The sequence below is a fragment of the Acinonyx jubatus genome, chromosome D3 (assembly GCF_027475565.1).
Source record: "Acinonyx jubatus isolate Ajub_Pintada_27869175 chromosome D3, VMU_Ajub_asm_v1.0, whole genome shotgun sequence".
NCBI lineage: Eukaryota > Metazoa > Chordata > Mammalia > Carnivora > Felidae > Acinonyx > Acinonyx jubatus.
In genome coordinates this window covers 70,827,092-70,846,680 of record NC_069392.1, presented here as the reverse complement: position 1 = coordinate 70,846,680, position 19,589 = coordinate 70,827,092, and the positions used below count along the sequence as shown (strand labels likewise).

At 36.8% G+C, this 19,589-nt stretch overlaps 1 protein-coding gene across 2 annotated transcripts in view; it reads right to left on the bottom strand.

Moving 5' to 3' along the window:
* DCC (DCC netrin 1 receptor) overlaps window positions 1–19,589 on the bottom strand; it is a 1,130,837-nt gene that overhangs the window by 73,481 nt on the left and 1,037,767 nt on the right. For both annotated transcript variants that reach the window (XM_027068985.2, XM_027068988.2), the window contains exon 22: window positions 8,676–8,741. In XM_027068985.2, coding sequence (XP_026924786.1) covers window positions 8,676–8,741 — 66 coding nt within the window. The remainder of the gene's footprint in view (window positions 1–8,675; window positions 8,742–19,589) is intronic.

Genomic DNA, 19,589 nt, shown 5'->3' with positions numbered 1-19,589 from the left:
TGTAGAAAGGACGCTTGTTTACACTGTGAGAGCTGAAACAATAAGGCAGAGGGTCATCTTATTTATTTCAGCTGAGTTTGTGAGCACTGGGCTACTCAAACTTTTGGCTGCTCTGCGCATGTCCACAATGACCATAAAAGCATTACAGGTATTGATTTTGGTGGTTAAAAATAAATTCTAGCAGTAAGTGAATTCACAATAACAATCTGCAAATAATGACAATCAACCATATATTTGAACACATCAAAAGACTGTTGCAAATTAGGGAAAATGTTAGAGCTCATCAATCTAGATCACTACAGATAAGAGTTCTGGAAGACAGCCTGACTCCAGAAGAGAGGCAAGATGACATTTACTATCTTTTGGGCTTCAGAGGGGAAGCTTCATGATGTAATTCAGAGATTTGCAAATATCCTTCTGGACACTGTGATTATTTCATGAGATAATGGATGCAACACACTGGCCACAGGCCCTGACACAGGGTTGGCACTCAATAGACATTATGAAGCGCTTCAATATTCATTCTATGTGATCTTTCCAACTTAAAGAAAAATATAGTGTCCTGATATATCTGTTCCTGTTGTTACTAAAATAGCTTGGGTATCCAGTGTCTTGGTAATCAAAGACTTAGATGCGTTTCATTAAAATTGGTGAGAAGAGAATCAAATTTTGAAAAGTCACATGGGCATTCCATCCACTCTTTATTTTCATAATGTTTGATTGCCATAAAATGTTTCAACCTTTTTCTACTACATTTAATAAAAATAAATATATACTTCATAATCTTATGGGCGTAAAGTCTCAAGTAATAATTGGAAAATTGGTTTCATGAAATAATAATGTCTTTAATTTTTAGAGTATTTGGGAGAGAACAGATCCAATGATTGCTTGGGACTAAACTTCTTTCCTACATTTGCAGTCTTCCCTGATAACAATTTTGTTATTATAACACTTTGAGCTCAACATATGTCTCAATAATTTTACAGGTCTTTGAATTTGAACAGAAATTCCTATGGCATTGAATATTTCAAAGCATTTCCCCCTGAAATAAAGTGCTATATAGTCAACCAGCTGGAAGAAACTTTACAGATAATCTAGCCCAATGTTCCCTAAAATGAAATATTAATCAGCATTATGGGGTTGGGAGGAAGTTCCTTGGTCAATTAAGTTGGAAAACATATTTCCTTTCTCAAATCTCAGAATTTTGAACATGCTAACGTGAACTGTGAATTGCGAGGAGAGATAGGGCAGGCACAGTAAAGAATATACCCAATTATTCTAGAAAAATGTACTGAAAATCCAGTTAGGTGCCTGGGATATGATGCTGTGATCCGAACACGGATGGACCTTGAGGGCATTATGCTAATGAAATAAGCCAGACATAGAAAGACAAATCTACATGATATCACTTGTATGTGGAATCTGAAAAAGCTGAACTCATAGAAACAGACAGTAGTAGAATGGTGGCTACCAAGACTGGGGGTTGGGCGAAATGGGGAGATGTTGGTCAAAAGGTATACATTTCCAGTTATCAGATGAACAAATTCTGGGGTGACAATGTACATCATGGTGATTATGGTTAATAATACTGTACTATATACTTGAAAGTTGCATAGATTACAAACCTTAAATTTTCTCATTACAAAAAAATAAATGGTAATTATGTGATGTGATGGGGATGTCAGCTAACACTATGGTGGTGATTGTTTTACAGTCTATAAGTGTAGCAAATTAACAGATTGTACACCTTAAATTTATACAGTGTTATATGTCTATTATACCTCAGTAAAGCTGGGGAGGGGGATCGTGATGGGCAGAGAAAATTCATGAAAGGATTCAAGCAGCCTAAAAGAAAACTATAAGAGGTATATACATACAGTTGTGATGTAGCCTTCATCCTGCCCAACTAGTTAGAACAGAGGAAAAAATCAATATATATTAAATGGCCTATCTTTTCCATTCCGAAAACATGTACCTTGTCTGGGTCATTTCTCACCTGGGATCAACCCATAGCTCTTACAAGGAAGAATGAAAACCCCATTTCTGAGCTATTTTTCTGGAAGAACAGAGAGGGAGCAATAGCCAGGCTATCGAACCACTAAAACATATTTATAGGGCCATGCTTATATTGTTTCATAATAATTTGCATGTCATTGTCTTATACATTGTGTGGTCTGAGAACAGTTTCCAAATTAGAATTGGAAACTACTGGGGAGGCGCCCGAGTAGGAGGATCCTAGGCTTGCCTCCTCCCAAGAACACAACTAGGTAAGTATCAAATTAGAATATTGTGATTGCTCCCCCCTCACACCCCTCAAAGAGGCATGATTGTTGACTTCATGGAGGTTACAACTTACTGGAAAAGATGTATGAAACAGATCATGAAACAAATATAAAATTAAAACTATAATTGGTATTTTTAAAAAGTAGAGTTCAAAAGAAAGATACAATATGAGAACATAACAGTCCTTGCAGGAGAAGAGAGGTCATGAAAGGCCTCATTACAGAAGTAACATGGAGGCAGAATCATGGAGTATCCTAGGAGTTAGCTCCTCTTTCTTTACAAAGGAACTGAGAGAAGATAATATGTCTGGAACATTGGGAGCAAAAGGGAAATGGCACAAAATGAGGCTGGAAAGAGAAACAAGACCCAGTTCATTCAAGAGCCCTATAGGTCACATTCAGTTATTCTCAGTACAATCACAGACCATTTAAGGGCTTTCAGGAAGGAAGATGTTGCTGGTGGAAGCAGAGAGACCAGCTAAGAAGATGTTAACATTCTCCAGGTGAGAAGGAGTGATAACTTCAACTGAAATGGTGGCCATGGCAGTCAAGCAAAGTAGACAGGTGCAAAACACAATCTGAGAATGAATAATCAAAAGCAGATTGCATATGGAGGAGGAAAAAAGGAAGCATCGGGCAGGTTTAGACTTAAGTGATTGTCCTATGTCTGAGATGAGGGAGAGGGTGAAAGACCAAGAAAGGAAAAACAAAAGCTCAGTCTTGACTATGTCAGGGTTGATCTTATGATAAATTATAAAGAGGCAGCTAGAAGGTCTGGGTTAGAAATATAAATTTCGGAGCTGGCACACAGATGGGAGTGGACAAGGTCACCGAATCAAGAGTATAGAGTTAGTGGAGATGCTTCTCAAGACTAACACCTCTAGTATTCAGGTAAAAGGGGAGAACCAGGCAAAAGAGAAGTGAGTGGCCAAAGTTCCCAATACTTATGTGACCATGGACCATTTTTTCTCAGAGCTTCTCATGGGACCCATTTACCTTGGAACAACCTTTGGGGAATTGGTGATCTAGATCAGCGGTTTTTAACTGAGGAGATTTTGCTCCCTAAGGGGAAATTTGGCAAAGTGTAGAGGTATTTTTGGTTCTTAAAACATGGTAGAGGGGAAACAGCCTTGGTATGTAGTGCATAAAAGCCAGGGATGCATAGGATAAGCCCCACAACAAAAAATTATCCAGTCTCAAATAACAATAGCTCTGAGGTAGAAGAATCCTGATCTAGCTTAACATTTTCTATGTTCAGATGAAAAACTAAGATCCCAAGAGTTTAAGTGACTTGATTCACACAGTTCTAATCCTTGGCAAAGTCATATTAGAACCTGGGGGTTGGTATTAGTCTGGGATCTTTCAAATCATTTGCGATAGATAATGGTTGGACGGCAGGTAGGCAGTGCCCCTTATAGACTAAAACTTGATACCCTGGACCACTCCAATTACCTTTCTATGAATGATGTAAAGTTTTATTTCTGGACTTTTCCTTTGGCATTAAGGTGTCTGTTGAGTGCTTACAATAGCTCACCAACCTCTGAATGATCATTTCATGCAAATATGGAAGAGCTTTTATGTCTATTTTATTTAGATTAGTTAAAATATTACTGCATTCTGAAAATAATAAAATAAAAGTTTTTAAGAGTAAGGGTCAAGTCATGATCTTTTCTCCCAAACACACAGTGTAAGGCATATTTTACAGAACACCTAATATGATTCTGAATATCTAAAAATTAATGATATTGATTTTTAGAAATATTTCACCAAAGCATCAACTTATCAAAGTTAATTTGGGTTTTAAAGGTTGAGATCAATACAACCACGTATTTATAGGGATTACAGATCTCTTAACCAAAATTACTAATTTTATAAATTACACACAGATCCATCAACAAAAAAAAATGCTGATTTATCTTTCCCAATGAGAACAGCAAGATTGAAGTGATTTTCAGTGTTGTATTCATACAAATATAAACTACAAAATCACATTTTCAGAAGTTGAAGATTTTCCTGCTTTGAGAATGTGGACCACAAAATTGAATACACCATAAAAGTAAAATACTACCATATCAGTACCTATTAGCTTTGATTCTATCTGTCATAAGAAAATAATTTAGGAAGCCTCTTCAGTTTCCTCAATTTAATTAAGGGCTTACAACTACAAGAGTAAACATGAACTATAGCTTTGTTTTTATTTGAATTCCAAGAGTGCATTTTTAAAGAGTGGCATGCTGTAAGAGAAAGTAAGTGACTAGTGAGGTCTAAATTTATTTGAAACTAGCTTGAGGATCCCGACAATAAGCCATTATTCTATTATAATTCTTTGAAGGATGAATACAGGAAGTGTAGGGAGAGATAGGAAAACTCTAATTCTGTCACTCTAAGAGGAGATATATGAAAATTTCCTTGTGTATGAGGTTTAAAAGCTCAGATTTTAAAATGTTTTTGTTGACTCAGCCTAGGTTGGGTGGGTTTGGAGTTTTATCAGTCAAGGTTTTGTTTGTACATTGGATTGGAAATTATAACCCTTCTTAAGGCATAATAAGACATTAGCAGAACTTTAATTAGAAAGGTAGGTTTTTCAGATGCCTTTGCTGATTTGCTCGTAATAACCTAAGCTAAAGTCAAATTACATATTTACCATCATTTATCAGTTAGAAAAATAGAATGGGAAACAGATTGAGTTTGCTCTCCACCATCCATGTCTCTTAGAGGTTATCAATTCAATCAAGTAGCCTGTAATAATTCGTGATTCCAGTAGAGATTCTAGAAATGATTCAGGTGCTTTGTTCATCCCATTCATTTAACATGAAACACCTAAAGCATCATTATGTGTTGCAGAAAATTGAGAAGGGGTGATGGGCAATGATCTATGTAAACTGGTTCAAAGTCACTGGCTATTGTTCCTCTATTTTATCTTCATGACTTTCTCTAGTGATATAATGTATATCAGACTAAATTTAATTGCAATTATTTTTCTGACTAGGAATCTTAAATGGCAAAAAAAAAGAAGAATACAATAACATGCATTCCCATCAATTACTATAATTCTCTTCATCTGAGATCTGACTCCTGTGAAAAGTTCTTGTTGACTTAACCTGTTAGCATCAAATTTGGTCTGGGGTTTCTTTTCAGAAATCTCACTTTATTTTGAAGGGCAAATTCAAATAGTCAATACCAAACTTTCAAACTTGATCCAAAATTAGGACTGCTATATTTAGTAATTAAAAATACAGGAGGCTCAATCAAATTTCAGTTATTTGTAGTCACCTATACATGTGCACCTTGAGATGCATACATACATTGAAATGGAAATTTCTTGCAATATTTTCCTTTATCTCATATATAGGTGATTAGAAAGGATTCAAATTTTCTGGCCTCCTATATTTTTACTTGCTAAACTTGAAAATTCTATTCAAAATTAGAGTTCTTCAGGACATGTCGTTTAAGAGAATGCCTAGTTTTATGTTTGTGGCTTACACTTGCTCCACCTTTAACATGCATGACCACTGCTTATTAGAGGGTAGAAACAGTGAAGGGACAATTGTTCCTTCTCAATTAACTGTTCTGGCTCTCTCTTAATTTCTTGGCACTCTGTCTCTTCAAAAAACACCATCCTGTGCCAGTATAGATAGTCAGCCCTTAGCTGCGGATGAATTCCATTTTGAAACTCTCTGTAGAAACCATATCTGAAAATCAGCTCTGCAGGATGACTCTAAAAAGGGGATCATGCTAATTCTTGGCATGGACTCTAAACCTAGAACCCATCTCAGGGCAAAAAACACTACAATGTTATTTCCCCACACGATTTCAATGATGACCTTCTTTTACCCTCCTTCATATCCCTGAGATTTTTCTCACTCTCTTTCATCTTTCTGAAGTGTATTCCTCTGCCTTGTCCACCTGGGTAATTCCCCCTCTTCATTTGTTGTTCCTGTGGAGGTCTAGTTTTCAATCTGTGTGCATAGTTCATAGCTAGCACCCTTCACACAGTGATGGCTTAGGGGCATTTCTAACTGATTACTTGAATGCATGAAGTGTGTTTGGCATATTGTTGACTCTTGAGATAAAATCTGAAGCAAAAGAATGAGTTGATAAAACTTGCACAGTTTTGGGAAGGGAACCATCATTATCTAAACCTATTGAAGGAACATGCCCTTCGTCTGTTTTCAGTCCCAACACATCCCTCCTCTCAACTTTCTGTTGTGAGCTTCCTAAAGTGTCCCTTGTGTGTCTGAAAGCCTGGAAACTATCAGATCCAGGCACCAGCTATAGAAGGTGTCTAATCCTCAAATACCTATAGGAGACAATAATGTTACTTGATGTGGGTAGAGGATGTGTGTACAAGACAATAGGAGGTGGTGAGGACTGTAGCAACCTGGAGAGAGCATTCTGGGTATAACCTTAGACAAGTATGATTGGAATATATTTAGGAAGCTTAAATGTAAGAACTTGTCTGGCTAAGTAAACTGCATTAATAGCAGAAGAGGGTATGCCTGGTAATTAGAAAATAAGTCAACAGGTAAATATATGTTCCTGAATCCAATACTGGACAGAGGAGGGGATGCTGAGCCTTTAAATGGAGCATCTGGTCTACTGCACATACATACATGTCCTCTTTGAGAAAATAGATGCATTAGGTTATCATTACCTATAATAGGAAATAATCACTTAGCTGAACCCCTTATTCCAATTTCTCACTCAGTAAGCAACTTTTAGATTGCAATTTGGCTTCCCATATGGATTTTTGTTTTTATTAAAATTTTTTTTTAATTTTTATTTATTCTTGAGAGAGAGGCAGAGCATGAGTGGGGGAGGGGCAGAGAGTGAGGGAGACACAGAATCCGAAGCAGGCTCCAGGCTCTGAGCCATCAGCACAGAGCACGATGTGGGGCTCAAACTCACAAGCTGTGAGATCATGACCTGAGCCGAAGTCGGAAGCTTAACCAAGGAAGCCACCCAGGTGTCCCAACCCATATGGATTTTTAAATAGAAGAGCATTCAAATGAATATTTATCTATTCAGAAATCAAATTTTTCATGAAAACCTGCTAAAATTGTTGTATAAACATATTGTGTTATTTTCATAAAATAAAATACTAGGAGTATTTGTAAACACACAGATGAATCTTAAAAACAAAATTAAAAATGAATGCAAGATGCAACAAGATACGTATCCTATGATGCCATTTTTATAAAGTGATAAACATGTATAGTAATATTATAATGTTTAGGGATATATATCTATATAGTAAAAACCATATTTGGGAGAGTGGTTACATCAATGGGGAATGGAGGAAATGGTGGAGAAGCATGTGATAAGGCAGAGATATATAACAGATTTCAATTATATGTTGAATATTTTATATTTTAACCTTGCTGATGAGTACACAAGTTTTCATATTTGTGTTTTGAATGTATGAACTATATATCTAGCAAACCAAACCAAACAACAGCAACTGAACAAATTTTTAAAAACCTATGAAAGGAACTTATCATATATACATCAGTCCCTTAGAAGTTTGGCTTGTATTAATTCATTCTCCCAAAGTTTCTGTTTCAGCAAAACTGAGGACAAGATCTTAGAAGACAGCTCCAACACTAACACCAACTGCTTCTTCCGTGCAGTGCTAGATATTATTTCTGGCCGACCCTGAAGCGTATGAATGGTCCATCAGGATGAGCAGAAATAAACGTTTAATCCTTAGAGTGTGAAGAAAAATTAGCAATAAGTTGCTAAAGGATTCTGAAGAGTAAATTCTCTAAGCAAAAATTCTTAGTGACTTCAGTTTAGGAAACTAAGTGGGTTTCAGTTCAATCTCCCTTAGAGATCACGTTTCTCTAAAAATATTAAATTTTTGGAGACATTTTATTCCTTTATTTTTTTAATGTGAGAGAGAGAGAGTGGGAGAGGGACAGAGGGGAGGGGACAGAGGATCTGAAGCAGGCTCTGTGCTGACACAGTGAGCCTGATGTGGGGTTCGAACTCGCAACTCGTGAGATCATGACCTGAGCTGAAGTCTCAACCGACTGAGCCACCCAGGAGCCCCTGGAAACCTTTGAAATACATATAACACTTTAAAATTTAGATATTATATTATTAACAACTCTGAATCATTTATAAAATTTTCCATGCTTGAACTTTTCAACTGACTATTTTGTGCACTCAACTCTCATTGGCATTATCTCCTGGTAGAATGTACTACAGGTTTGCTAATAACTTCATATTTCTTTTTTATATATATATAACTTAATACTTCTATTACCCCACTAAAATCCTAGGTCTGGGATTCTTAACACTTTCAGTAAGTAAAAAAATTGCCTCAGACACTCTAGAATTAACCATTTAATTAATATAACTAATCCAATAGAATCTAATTGATAGACTTACCATTGAGAGTGCTTCTATCAATCAAATTAGTATCAACTGGCCAATAACCTCCATCTCCATGACGACCTATTTGTTGGGAAAACATATCAGCATGTTAGTGGATATACAGCATGAAAGCATAATGAAACAGACAAAAATAATAAATATTTTAAAACACACACACAATTGAACAAGGTATTTTGGCTACTTCAAAGAAAGTCTGAGACTATTAATACCATTATGTTTTGTGAAAAAATGTTATTTTCTATGTGTCAAAAAATCTGTCATGAAAATACTCTTTTTTACAAAAAGCTAAATTCAATTCCTCTTTGAAAAGTTGTCCCCACTTTTTTTTCTACCAATCTCCTTATAAAAGTGTCCCCAGAAGGTACAGCAGTGGTTTGAGTCCCAGTGTAACCTCTCAGAACAGAAAGTGTGCTGGCCATGGCTCCTAGAGAGGCAGACCCCCACCTCTTTCATGCTGCAAGAGGTCCATCCATCTGACACGACTTTGTGGCAAATTATCATTATTACCCTACAAGGGGACTGCAAGTTTTGTCTTATAACTGGGTTTTGAGCAGTCCTTGTGGTATGTGCAAAACAGGTGCCTGGGAATGAGACATTAGATACAGAGTCAAGAATGGGGTTATGGCATAGCTCACATACCTGTTCTGAATTTTTCTTAAAAACACAGCAGGGAAGAAAGAAGGCTTCTTTAACACCACATTATTGGAAGCACTGCTTTCCAGTAGGTGTGCAACAGTTGTAAAAGCAGTATTGAAAAGAATTGAGCCAGAAATAACCAGAATTGTGCTATCATCCAAATTTAATTAATGATATTTCACCACAGGTGATACCTTTTTCTATTGGTACATTTGTGGAACTGTAATTAGTTTTTTTAGATTTTGAATTCTAGAATGTCTATTAAGTAGAAAATTTATAAGAACACATTTGGGAGTTGAATTTATATGCAAACACATAGAAGAATACAGCTAATATTCCATTCCTTCACTTCAGAGAGTTATTTCTGTGAGCAGTTAGAATCAGTGGATGACATAGAGGAAGCCACCTGAGGCACTCAGCTACAATAACATAGGATGTTTTCTCACATTGCTTAGATTTTATTTTTCTTCTTTTAAGTCCTGCTCTTGTGACATTCTTTGGCATCCCAGACATTTCTCTTGCTAAAGCTTTCTCAAGATCCCATCATTTTATTTGCAAAACAGTTGTGAGCAACAAACTCAAATCTTGTTAAGACTATACGTTCAGAATTTTAAAAATTCCTTTCATATCAAGTCTGAGCTGAAGTTAGGATATCAAGCTTCCAACAAGCAGTGCATAAATTAATCCAATCACACCATAATCTGTTTTCAGTATCAATTGGTAAATTTAAAATCTGCTGGCCAGTGACTGTGGTCTCCCGTAAGGGTAGGCAGGAGAGAAGCAAATGAAATAAGCAGCCATTGGGAACATTTTGGTGGGCTGACTAAAATGTGCACAAGCCTTTTCCCAAACACCTTCCTTGTGTGACTCTGATACATTTGGGTTTCAATAAGCAGAGGATAAACTTTGCCCACGGGACACGGTAAGATCAATGTTGGAAGAAATGAAGCGAGACAGAAGTTCTGTATGAATATTAAGGTAGCTTTTCTCACATCTGAAAGCAACTAGATTGCAAAGCAATCAGCCAAAAGAGATGCTAACAGTGCCATCACTTAGGCCAGTAAAGCAATAAATGATTCCTGGTGGGAGTAATCCTGTATTGGCTGGAAATTAGGTAAATAGTCTGTGGAGGATTTTCCTTTTCCTCTAGCATCCTGACAAATGTCTTTTTAATGAAGTTTCTCAGACTCCCAGCTAGTTTGTGGGAAGATGCAGAAACAAGCCCACAAGCACATCCATATATTACTCAGACATAAAGCTCTATGGGTACAGCACCCCCTGGATTTAGCGAGGCTATTGATTACACTGTGAATTTCAAATAGGTAGGAGAAAACCAGATGTTCTATGGTTAGGCTCCATGTCAGATAAAGGAATTCAGGACATCTTTCTAAATAAGAGAGGGCAGCTTAAAACTTGAGCATTCTACCCACACAATCTAGTATATTGACATTGCTTAACTTTTTGTTGGTTATAATTAGATTGATACCAGAAAAGAAAATTAAGTAACTCTTAACAAACCCAACAGAAAGTACTTTAAAGAAACTTGATATCATCAACAAGCAAGATTGGATTTATGGTAATGTAAAGTCTTAGAACCACTTCACTAAGGAAACACAAAACTCAATTCTGGGATATTGGTGAGTCTGGGGATCTCTTCATCTAAAGACGTGAGAATCAAATTTTAACTTTGTGTGCAGGTATGCTTCTCCTTTCTAAAATATGTCTTTTAACTTCCAGAAAGGCTTCCTTTATGGATAAATAATAAGCTAAAACAAAAAAGATTCTCCCACTTCTTTAAGGCAAGAACCACAAAGTTGTCAAATGAGGGGACACTGAAGACCAAAGAGGACACTGAGTGCTATTGCTTAAACATCAAAGCATTTTTAAGGGCTTTTTGATGTGGATCAAATACTAATGTGTTTATTTTACTTGGTTAATTTCATAAGCACTGATCTAGGGAAACAGAAGATAAATGGGAATCTTCAAGATGGAAAGTCAGTTGACGCAAAAGTATAAAGTACTGTCTGATCCCAGAGGTCTTAGTTTTATTAATGGAGCATAAAACAGGTAACAGTTCATTCAGAATTTATTAAGGGCCTACTAAACATAAGGCACAGTCCTAGGTCCTTGAGGAAGTGGTAATATAAAAAAAAAACATGTATTAGGTAAGGATCCTACCATGACAGATCAAGTTGGGTCACTGTATCCAGATCCTATATAGAATCTTAAAACTAACTGCAGATGGTTTTTAATTCATACTGGCCTTGAAGATTTAAGAACAAGTTACCCCATCTTTTGCTATAACAATACTATTAGGTCTAATTTAAAATGTTTTTTTGTCTAATATTATTAAAAGAACTACATGCAAATAAAAATAATGTATTATTTTCAGTCTTACGTGTTCTGTAGTTATATTTTCCATAAAAGTTTTAAGTTTCTTTTTTTTCCATACTGCCCTAAATCTCTAACATTTCTCACAATTAAAAATTGCAAGTAAGTAAATAAATACATGAAATTTAAATATAACATTTATAAAAATAATGTTAATAAATAGCAATGTATAAAGGCTTTTTGTATTCAAATGAAGCTTAACATGGTTCAAAAGTTGGAAATGGGTAGTTTCTTCTTTCTTTTTTATAGAATTAGTAGTATCATGACTTTATGTGACACAGTAATCAGAATGTGCTTTATGAAGAAAATACACATTCTACAGAATCTAAAGAATTCTTGTGTGACTCTGTACCCATATTTTCTTTGTAATAGAAATGAGGGGGAGGAAAGGAATTGAGATGCTGAAGAGTAATTAATTTATACACCATTTAACCAAGTAGGCATTTTATCCACATAATTTTATTCGAGAATCACTTCTTCCAGAAATTTTTGATAATTAAAACAAATGTTTTCTACTTTTCCTTAGGTTTTGAAACCAGGAAATGGTGCTTTCACAAAGAACAATAAAACAAAACAAATGAGCCCATGGTTAACTTTAAAAAAAGGAAGTGTATGGCTATTTTAGAGTTATTCAAAATTATTTATATATTTTAAAATTTATTTTATTTAGGTACTTATTAAGTAGGTCCAAACCAGAAATTTCTTATTCCTCCCCTTGAGGAGGAATTTTTACAATATGATACGCTATGAAGTCATTTAAAGAGCGAACATAAGCAATAAAGTCACTTAAAGAGTAAATAAAGTTTATTTATTTTTGAGAGAGAGAGAGAGAGAAAGAGAGAAAGAGAGAGAGAGAGAGAGAGAGAATAAGCAGGGGAGGGGCAGAGAGAGAGGGAGACCCAGAAACTGAAGCTGGCTCCAGGCTCTGAGCTGTTAGCAGAAAGCTGGATGGCAGGGATCAAACTCATGAACCACAAGATCATGACCTGAGCTGAAGTCAGATGCTTACCCGGCACCCCAAGAGTAAACTTTTATATTTTATTCAAAGGATTGATCTCTTCCTCTTTTTTTTTTTTTTGCAAGAGACAAATTCCTCCTTGGGCAAAAGCTAAAGTCTCAATGATATTCCTGTTGTTTGTTCTCTGGATTGAGGGGGAAAGTGAACAGAGGCAATATGACTTCCTGTAGGAAGTGTGCTTATTGTTATATTCCTTGGTGCTTACTAAAGTGACATGTATACTGTGTTCTCAATGCCTGATGAGTGACTAATGTGAGTTAGAATGCTCAATGATGTATTGTTAATATGAACAAAAGTTTAAGTTATTATACAAGTTATTTTCTATGTTCTTATTCTTACATATCACTTAAAATATTACTTTTATATTTTTATTGTGGTGTGTGTGTGTGTATGTGTGTATGTGTGTGTGTGTGCGTGTGTGTGCGTGTGTGTGCAGGATGAAACGCTAATGTTTACGTTATGTCCCTACTTTTAGCAGACATGGGCAGATGGAGAATATTTCCCATGATAAAACATTTTTAGCCCCTACCAAAGATTAATTCAACTGGGATTTCTAGAGTCTGGCTTTTTTCAGAGTAGATGTTTATAAGTTTACAGAGGAGTTAATGGAAAGTTAATCTGCAGAGGACATGGAGAAAACTGGATGTGGTAGTTCTGATCTATTCATTAATCTACCTTCTCCGAGTGAGGACAACAGAGAGTCCTCCAGAATGACAACCATGCCATTCAATCAATTTGAAGGAAAACATATGGCCCATAATCTAAATCGAATGAATAGATTGGTCATCTAACAAATGTTTAATACACATCCTCCCAAGGATGCAGAGCACTGAGGTATCTTCTTGATCTTAGAGTTGATTTTCTGAAAATAATTCTGGTGATAATGATGGAAATTGAATTGATTTTGTGTCTTATATACCAGTTGATAAAGGATATCTATTAATGACACCTGAATAGAGTGTTACAGTCCAATACACAGATCATATGGAGATCTATTTTAAAGCAGATGATTTTTCAGAGGCTGGAAAAGTGTCTAAGAGATCAATTTATCATGTAGTTGATAATACTGCTGACTTTGAACAAAGGCATCAGGGTATCTAAAAACCAGGAAGTGAAATCATAACTCATGCCTAGGATATTTCAAAAATATATTAATGGAAAAGAATTAATCAACACATTGTTTGCAAGTAAACATGAAAGAAAGCTAACTGATTGAATGTTACTAGTTCAGATGTAAGGAAAGCTAACATGCCTGCCACATATTGAGACTTGGTGCTCAACAAATCCTTCTTACTTTCCTTCCTTCAAAACATCTCCTTATATTTATGAGCTGTGGCAAGTCTAAGAGCAGTAATTTGTGGCAATGGGAATGTATTTGATGACCTATTCTGAGTCAGACACAGTGCACGAGAACCAAATATGCAATTGTCCATCTTTTCCTTGACTAGGAGAGGCACTATTTTTTTGAAGTTCCAATTTCTGATCGTATGCAATAAAATATGAACAGAGTAGACTACAATAAAAGCAAATTCATTTTAAAAGAATCTTTAGAAGTGAATCTAAAATCTAAGATTATTTTTTCATATACAAATTTTATGAATTGGGTGATCATATAATTATGAAAATCAGGACACTTTAAGATGGAAGAGGGTGCTATTGTCAATTTTTCCTGGATCTGCATATTAATCAGGACACTCCTGGACAAAATAGAAATTATAGTCATCATAGACATGAACAATTTAAATAAATGGCTCTTGGTTGACATTTCAGTGTGATTTGGGGTCCTAAATTCCTGAGGCATATGTGTAGTCTTTTGCAGTTTGGCAACAGACAGGTGAAGAGTTGCCTGACAAATGTTCTAAGGTAGAAAAAAAATTACAAACACTGCATTCTTTTTCTTTTGCAAGCACCAGAGTAAAACAGCCCTATGCTAGACTAACTGGTATCTGGATTTCTGAACATGATGATACATGTCAGCCAATGAGAAGAAAAGAAAAAAAATACATACATACATATTAATAATATGGTGATTATGGGATTTTCTCCTCTCACCAGAATCTCCTTGTATGAATTCTTGCTGTAGTATATCTGCATTAATGGCCAGTATATGGGTCTAAGACAACACTTTTAGATGCAGCCTTGTCTTTATTAGAATCTAAAAACCTTCCTGTTCCTCTAAATATGGGCCCTCTCCTGGATGACTAGATCTCCCCAAGAGCTAGCTCATTTACCAGACTAAAACATGGAGAATGAGGAAGAATTTCTTGTGGATTATAAAGGAGCAGCTGTTCTTAAAAGCCACTGAATAATCATGAAATTCTCCCCTACCTCGATGGTCCACAAGCTTATCCCAAAGGCAGTGTGAGATATGTTTGTGTCTGAATGAAAGTTACCAAGCAGTGCAAGAAGTAACAAAAGAGCATGGAAGCTCTTTCTTCTCCAAGTGACTGTATGTTAGCAAGCTGCAACTACAGTATGAAAACAATAGAACATAAGTACCACACTGACTTCAGTGCAAGTATATATAAATAATGACACTGTTGGGGCACAACCTTTTTTTCATTCACGTATCAGCCCATATTCCATCCATCTAGTCAACAACTGTATTGAATGGACCCATTATTTAAGTATTAGGGATATAAAGTCACTACTGCAAAGGCTCATAAATTAGCGAGGGGGAAAATGTTAAGGGAGTATTACAAACTACATTGTATATTCAAAGTTTTAAGAGTATTATAAGTAGGTGCCACAATGGAAAAATAGGATGATTGACTATGCCTAGTAAAATGATGGAAATCTTTTCAGGGTGACATCTGAGTTGAGAATTAAAAGATGAGTAGATCAGGTAAAGAGTGAGGTGGGTAAGCTTAGAAAGACAGGAAGACAGGAAATAATAAAAGTCCCTATATGTTCTACCAAACACTCTAAAGTTTCTCTTGCAGAAGACAGGGGACCATTACAGATATTTTATGCAGAAAAGTGACTTAATTGAACATGTATTTTAGACAGAGTATTGTGGCTGAGTATGAAGAAAAAATGACAAGAGACTGTTGTAATAAGTAGCATGAGGATAATATTAATTATGAATCTACAAGGCAGATATTATCAGCTCCATTTTATAGGTGAGTAAACTGTGGGTCAGAAAGACTAACTAATATACTCATTTTAAGCAGCTGAATAGGCTTGACTCTGATGACGATTTTACCATTAGTAGGTGAATTAAAAGAAGGATGGGAGAGAGAGTTGGACAGAAATTAGAGCATCTCTCAGAGTTGATCCTGGTGTGTGAGTGTGAAAGTTTAGATGTGGGAGTGTGACTTGAGGTGGTAGCTCCATTTTCAATAGGACACACAGAATACCACAGACTTAGGAAGACAAAGGAAATAGTCCAGTTTGTAACCATGCTGAGCAATGGGGCCAGTAAAGGTGACAGTTCAGAAAACACATAGCAGAAGTGGACAAATAAGGCTAGGGAAACTCTTCAAACATGAGGGATACTTAGGCCCTATTCCTACTCCTACTCCTATGCCTATTCCTATTCCCATTCCATGTCTTCCTTTCCTTTCCTGCCCCATGGTCTCGCACCCCTCTCCCCAAGAAAGAAATAATCAGCAGGCAAGAGTGAATGGGGTTTGCAGGGATCTGCATACAAGCTAGCATGCTGATCTTCAGTGGACAGTGTAGACAGTAGATACTTGGTGTGTCAAAAAATAGGAAAGCCAGAGAACTACTGTGTTAGAATGCAGAGAAAGAGCAAAAACCTCACCAATTTCTCTCTCTCTCTCTCTTCCCCATCGTGCACTATTCTGCATAATGGTTCCCTAACTGTCCCTTGAATGTGGCTTGCAATCCTCATTCTTTGAGCAGCTTCTTGGCATCCTGATATTCCCATTCTAGGATTTCTCTAAATAAAGGTTCAAGTAATCTTTCCCTCTGCAATCATTTGTGTCAAATCAAGTTCTATTCATATATTAAAAGTTCAATCTTGGGTTTAAGGAGTCTTTTCTGCTACTATAGATAGTGATTTCTGATCTAAAACCCTATCATATGATATACAAACAAGATGATACCGCTTTTTTAAATGTTTCTTATCTTTTTTTTTTGAGGGGGGGGGTTTGGGGCAGAGAGAGAGGGAAACACAGAATCCGAAGCAGGCTCCAGGCTCTAAGCTGTCAGCACAGAACCCGGTGCAAGGCTCAAACTTGCAAACCATGAGATCATAGCCTGAGCTGAAGCCAGATGCTTAACAGACTGAGCCACTCAGGCACCCCACAAGATGGTACCACTTGATTTCACATTTCATATTTTTCATGTTGGGCTGGGAGTATTTACATACCCTTCCTAACTATATTTCATGCTTCTTAAAAACTGACTTATGGAACTGTATTCCTTTCTTATGCTTCACCACACCCAGCACAGTGCTAGGAACATAGTTACCAGCAAGCTGTCAAAAGTGAGTCCAGTCCTTTTCATACTGCACGTTTGAAATTTCAAAAACTCATCAACACCCATTAGTTTTTATTTTTCTCCTTTATATACTCAGAATTACAAGCAGCAGGGGAAATGCAAGAAAAACAAATTTTCTGCTAACAAGAAATGATAGGTAGGCTAGAGATCAAGACAAGTGCACAGGAGGTCAGAATCATCTACAAATGTAACCAACATTTCCTAAATCAGAAAGAATGTGTTGTTTTCCTGTTTGGCTTTAACTTCATAGATGAATATTAAAGATATTTTTGTCTTATTGGAAAAATATTTTCACAATGTTTTCATCTTCCCCAAGATCAGTAACATACACTAATTACCCACAGCCTTGAGTATTATTTGGGTCTCCAAACTATACTTTTGATCAGATGGTAAAGTCTTTCTTTCCAGATTATTCTGTGACTGTTTCCCTAAATATGTGTGTCATAAGTCAGTTCAATAAACACTTTCCAGGCAACTCTAACATGATAGAGAATGGGAGGTGGGGATGAAGAGTGTCAATCAGACCAGTCTTCTGCCATCAAGGAGTTTACAACCTGGTCCAGAGGATGGGAATATAAATAGAAAACTATAAGAAATGCAGAACAGGGCAAGGGATAAGTTGGGTGTGATGGACATGCAGAAGAACCAAAGCCTAGAAAGGTGGGAATATCTTCTTGGAAGAAAAGCAGAATTGCAATGGGAGTCTTAAAAGATCAGGACCTACCATGGAAGTTTTTTGTGTGTCTTCTGTCCATGAAATACAGCCAGACCAACACTAAACCATCCTGCACACCTAGAAAACTGATCTGAGGATTAACATAACAATCTGCACAACCTGAACCACAGAATTCAGCAGGTATGTGGCACAGAGAGGTGAACTTAGGGAGTGAGAAGCCGTGACGGGCAGGGAGGTGTTTTTGCATGTAGAGAGAGGACGGAGATGGCGGGGAGAATATGGGAAAAGCACCCCTCCCCAGAAGCAGCTGGGGAGAAGGTGGAAAATTGGAAACAGCTGCAGGGACTGAACTAAAAAGGGAGAAAGGAGAAAGAAGAGGGTTTAAATTCCATTAAGACTATAAACAGGGGGAGTGCAGAGTTTGCAACTCCACAACTCGATACCTGGTGGTGATCTGGTGGGAAGGGTGAATCCCCAGGAGCAGAGTGGGGTCCAGCAGATTCTCGGGCCACACAGGGAGAGGTGGTTCCACTGCTGGAAGGACATTTGGTAGAGGCTGTGAGGCAGCCTGGGCCAAGCAGACCCCAGAGAATGGCCGCATTCACTGGTGCTGGAACAAGGTCCTTGAGGGTGAAGCCTGGTGCCAGATGTGTGTTGTGATTTTCCATAATCCCTGAAATGCTGCTGCTACACTATCACAAACTTTTTCAGGTGCGGGCTGGCACCTGGCTGCAGTCTCTGGGCATCGGCAGCAGCACAGTGACATGAACTTGCCTGGGTGCGGCCAGCATTCGACCATTGCTTGGTGAGACCCTCCACAGAGGGGTGGAATGGGTCAAAGCCACAGTCCTTCAGAAGTAAGGAGTCAGGGAAAACAGCTACATGTGAGACAAAGCTCAGGAGAGGGGTACTACCTGGGACTCGGTCACAGACAGTGTGGAAGTGGGGAGTGGATGAAGGCTGAAGACAAAGGATGGGTGCACGATTGCTGATCAGGGAGAACAGAGTTCAGATACTAGAGACTGTGTAGCTGGGTGATGCCATTTTCACTGCTCCGGTGTATGTGCATAGGCACCTACAAATGCCACAACAATACATCCCAGTAGGCTAGCAGCGCCATCTAGTGGAGAACAGAGCCATTACACTAGGCCCCGCCGAACTGGGCAAACCTCGCTCTTCTAGAACAGAAGTCTCACTGCCTGCTTTGTCTATGGACTATAAAGCACTTCATTGTCTTACTTCTATGGGAAAACTGAAATAATTTCAATTGTATTTCAGTCTGTTAGCAGTTCCAAATATCCAATTTTCTTTTTCTTTTTACTTTTTTCTTTTTAATTTCTTTTTCTTGAGTACAGAAAGAGAAAAAATAAGTTTTATTTTCAATTTTTATTAAAATATTTTTAATTTTTTACTATATTTTCTACTTTTGTGTAAATTTTGTCAAATTCTATTTTGCTTCCATCATTTTATTTTAGTCTACTTCAGTGTATTCATTTTTTCAAATTTTCAAATGATTTATTTTTTTTCTTTTTTCTTTTTTGTTTCTTTTCTTTTTCTTGAATATAGAAAGAGAACAAATTCATTTTTATTATTAATTTTTATTAAAATACTTTTCTTTGATTTTTTTCTACTATATTTTTTACTTTTGTGTAAATTTTTTTCAAATTATAGTTTACTTTCATCATTTCATTTTAGTCTACTTCAGTGTATTCATTTTTTC